This window comes from Eimeria necatrix, genomic scaffold (assembly GCF_000499385.1).
Source record: "Eimeria necatrix Houghton genomic scaffold, Enh_scaff134, whole genome shotgun sequence".
Classification (NCBI taxonomy): domain Eukaryota; phylum Apicomplexa; class Conoidasida; order Eucoccidiorida; family Eimeriidae; genus Eimeria; species Eimeria necatrix.
Window position 1 is genome coordinate 77796 of NW_013652089.1, and position 3479 is coordinate 81274.

A 3479-nucleotide genomic window follows, 5' to 3' on the forward strand; every position below is an offset into this window, starting at 1 on the left:
TTCCTGTGCAGCGCGCAAACCCTAAACCCTAAACCCTAAACCCTCGCCAGCGCTATCCCTGTAGGAAGCGCTGGGTTCTATGCTGCAGCCGTAGCTCAAACCCTAAACCCTGGCGCTACGCCTGCTAAACCCTTGTCTGAAGCTTAAACCCTCGTCTAAACCCTAAACCCTAACTCAAGCCCTAAACCCCAATCCACACGCGCATCATAAACTCCGGAGGCCCCTCATGCAGGCGAGTGGGTATAGAGACTCGTGCCTCTTCGTGCACGCGAAGCCAAGTGCCTGCAGCTGCTGCTGCTGCTGCTGCTGCTGTGCTGCTGCTGCTGCTGCTGCTGCAGGCAGAGGGGGAAGAGACAGTGCTGCACCTGCGCGTCCCTGCAGGGACTGCAGAAGCCCTCGCCACGCCGCTGCTGCTGGTCCCCCACGACCTGCGCACCATGAAGTGCTTCCTAGACGACTAGGCAGCAGCAGCAGCAGCTGCTGCTGCTGCTCCTGCTGCTGCTGCTGCTGCTGCTGCGGTGAGCTAAAGTGCTTCCGAGATGACCAGGCAGCAACAGCAACAACAACAGCTGCAGCAGCAACAGCAGCAACAACAGCAGCTGCAGCGGCAGCAACAGCAGAATGAGCAACAGCAGCAACAACGGCAACGAGGGGCTGGGCAGTTGCAGCTGAAGCTGCTGCAGCAGAAGAGACATACGGGCTTCGGGGCTTCTACAAAGCCAAAAATTAAAAGAAATACTTCAAGGAGACAAAAAGACCCGCATGCAGAGGCAGGAGCCGCCACAAGAACAACGGCAGCAGCAGCAGCAGCAGCAGCAGCAGCAGATGACGCGCGCAGACACAGGGATAGCAGCAGACAAAGCTAGAGGTTCTGGGCTGCTGCAGCAGCAGCTACCGCGGCTTCATATAGCTTTGGCGGCGGCCAGAGGAGTTGTTCAGTTGCTGCGGCCTCACTGAGCCCCGACGCGGCCGCTGCAGCAGCGACTGCTGCTGCTGCTGCTGCTGCTGCTGCTGTTTGCGCTGCTGCTGCTGCTGTGGCCCCGTAGCTGCGCTGCCCCACAGGAGCGCCGAAGCGTTCTGGAGCCCAAAGGCCTCAATGAAGGCAGCCGGGAGCTCCGGCACAGAGTTCTGCCGCTGCTGCTGCTGCTGCTGCTGTTGCTGCTGCTGTTGCTGCTGCTGCGGGGGGGCCACTGGGGAGACGCCGTAGCCTCGGGGGGCCCTCCTGCTGTCTCTCTGATGCATCGGCGTGAGGTGGACGCGATTGGCAGCAAGGAGACCCAAGGGGACTCCGCTGCTGCATCTGCTGCTGCATCTGCTGCTGCTGCTGCTGCTGCTGCTGCTGCTGCTGCTGCTGCATGCTATAGAGGAAGCCCGCAGGCAGGCGAAGAGATCAGGGGCTGCTGCGCCCGAAGCAGCAGCAGAGCGGCGTGAGGGGCCCCCCGGTTTTGTGGGGGGCCCCTCTTGGGGTTTTCTTTGAGTGGCACTTTTTATTTCTTTTTCTTTATTCAACAACTTTTCTCCTTGGTGTTTCCTTTCCAGCTTCCTTATTCCTGCTGCTGCCTCGGCCTCGCTGCCCCTGCTGCCTGCTGCTGTTGCAGTGGCTGGCAGCGCTGCTGCTGCTGCTGCTGCTGCTGCTGCTGCTGCTGCTGCTGCTGCTGCTGCTGAGCCTCGTTTTGCAGCTTGAGCCCTGCGGATGCTGCAGAACTCCCTGTACACCCTAAATGCATGCAGCAGTCGCGCAAATGAACAAGTGAAGAGCAGCAAAATAAAAAGTATTTAACTTATTTATTACTTTTTATTTTAATTAGTTATTTATTTTTTATTTATTACTTATTAGTGCTGCACTAGTTCAGCTAGTCGGCTCACGCTGCTGCTCTGTCAGGCGGAGACCTTTCGATAGGCCTAAGGGGCCCCACAAATGCGCTGGGGGAAGGGCCAGTCTCGCTGAACAGCTGCTGCTGCTGCTGCAGCGGCGGTGGCTGCTGCTGCTGCTGCAGCGGCGGCAGCTGCTGCTGCTGCTGCTTATGCAGCGACTGTTGCTGCTGCTGCTTGTGCAGCGGCTGCAGCTGCAATGACTGGTGCTGCAGCGGCTGCTGCTGCAGCATCTGCTGCTGCTGTTGCTGCTGCTGGTACAGAGGCTGCTGCTGCAACGACTGCTGCTGCAGCGTCTGCTGCTGCAGCGATTGCTGCTGCAGCGGTTGCTGCTGCAGCAACTGCCGCTGCATCGGTTGCTGCTGTAGCGACTGCTGCTGCTGCTGCTGCAGCGGTTTCTGCTGCTGCTGCAGCGACTGCTGCTGCAGCGGCTGCTGCTGCAGCATCTGCTGCTTCTGCTGCTTGTGCAGCGGTTGCTGCTGCAGCGGCTCTTGCTGCAGCGGCTGCTGCTGCTGCTGCTTGTGCAGCGGCTGCTGCTGCAGCGGCTCCTGCTGCTGCTGCTTGTGCAGCGGCTGCCACTGCAGCGGCTGCTGCTGCTGCTGCAGCGACTGCTGTTGCTGCTGCTGTAGCGACAGCTGCCGCAGCGGCTGCTGCTGTAGCGACTGCTGCTGCTGCTGCTGCTGCTGTAGCGACAGCTGCCGCAGCGGCTGCTGCTGTAGTGACTGCTGCTGCTGCTGCTGCTGTAGCGACAGCTGCTGCAGCGGCTGCTGGTGTAGCGACTGCTGCTGCTGCTGCTGTAGCGACAGCTGCCGCAGCGGCTGCTGCTGTAGTGACTGCTGCTGCTGCTGCTGTAGCGACAGCTGCCGCGGCGGCTGCTGCTGCAGTGACTGCTGCTGCTGCTGCTGCTGTAGCGACGGCTGCTGCAGCGGCTGCTGCTGCAGCGACTGTTGCTGCTGCTGCTGTAGCGACAGCTGCTGCAGCGGCTGCTGCTGTAGCGACTGCTGCTGCTGCTGCTGCTGTAGCGACAGCTGCTGCAGCGGCTGCTGCTGCAGTGACTGCTGCTGCTGCTGTAGCGACAGCTGCCGCAGCGGCTGCTGCTGTAGTGACTTCTGCTGCTGCTGCTGCTGTAGCGACAGCTGCTGCAGCGGCTGCTGCTGCAGTGACTGCTGCTGCTGCTGCTGTAGCGACAGCTGCCGCAGCGGCTGCTGCTGCAGTGACTGCTGCAGTAGCGATTGCTGCTGCTGCGGCTGCTGTAGCGACAGCTGCCGCAGCGGCTGCTGCTGCAGTGACTGCTGCTGTAGCGACTGCTGCTGCTGCGGCTCTTGCTTGTGGAGCGGCTGCTGCAGCTGCAGCGACTGCAGTTGCAGCGGCAGCTGATGTTGGTGCAGCGGCTGCTGCTGCTGCTGCTGGTGCGGCGGGTGCTGCTGCTGTTGGTGCAGCTGCTGCCACTGCAGCGGCTGCTGGTGCTGCTGCTGCTGTTGGTGCAGCTGCTGCTGCTGCTGCTGCTGCTGCTTGTGCATCAGCTGCTGCTGGTTGCGCAGCTGCTGCTGCTGCAGCGGGTGCCGCTGCTGCAACGGCTGCTGCTGAGGGATTTGCGTTTGTGCGTG

At 61.5% G+C, this 3479-nt stretch overlaps 1 protein-coding gene across 1 annotated transcript; it reads right to left on the bottom strand.

Annotated features, from left to right (window-relative positions):
• Positions 1 to 891: 891 nt before the first annotated feature.
• ENH_00011400 (hypothetical protein, conserved) lies at positions 892 to 3392 on the bottom strand (the record flags this gene model as incomplete). The annotated part of the gene is made up of 2 exons (XM_013578879.1): positions 892 to 1687; positions 1867 to 3392. The coding sequence occupies 2 exons, from the start codon at positions 3390 to 3392 to the stop codon at positions 892 to 894; spliced, it is 2322 nt and encodes a 773-aa protein (XP_013434333.1).
• Between the last annotated feature and the right edge of the window lie 87 nt (positions 3393 to 3479).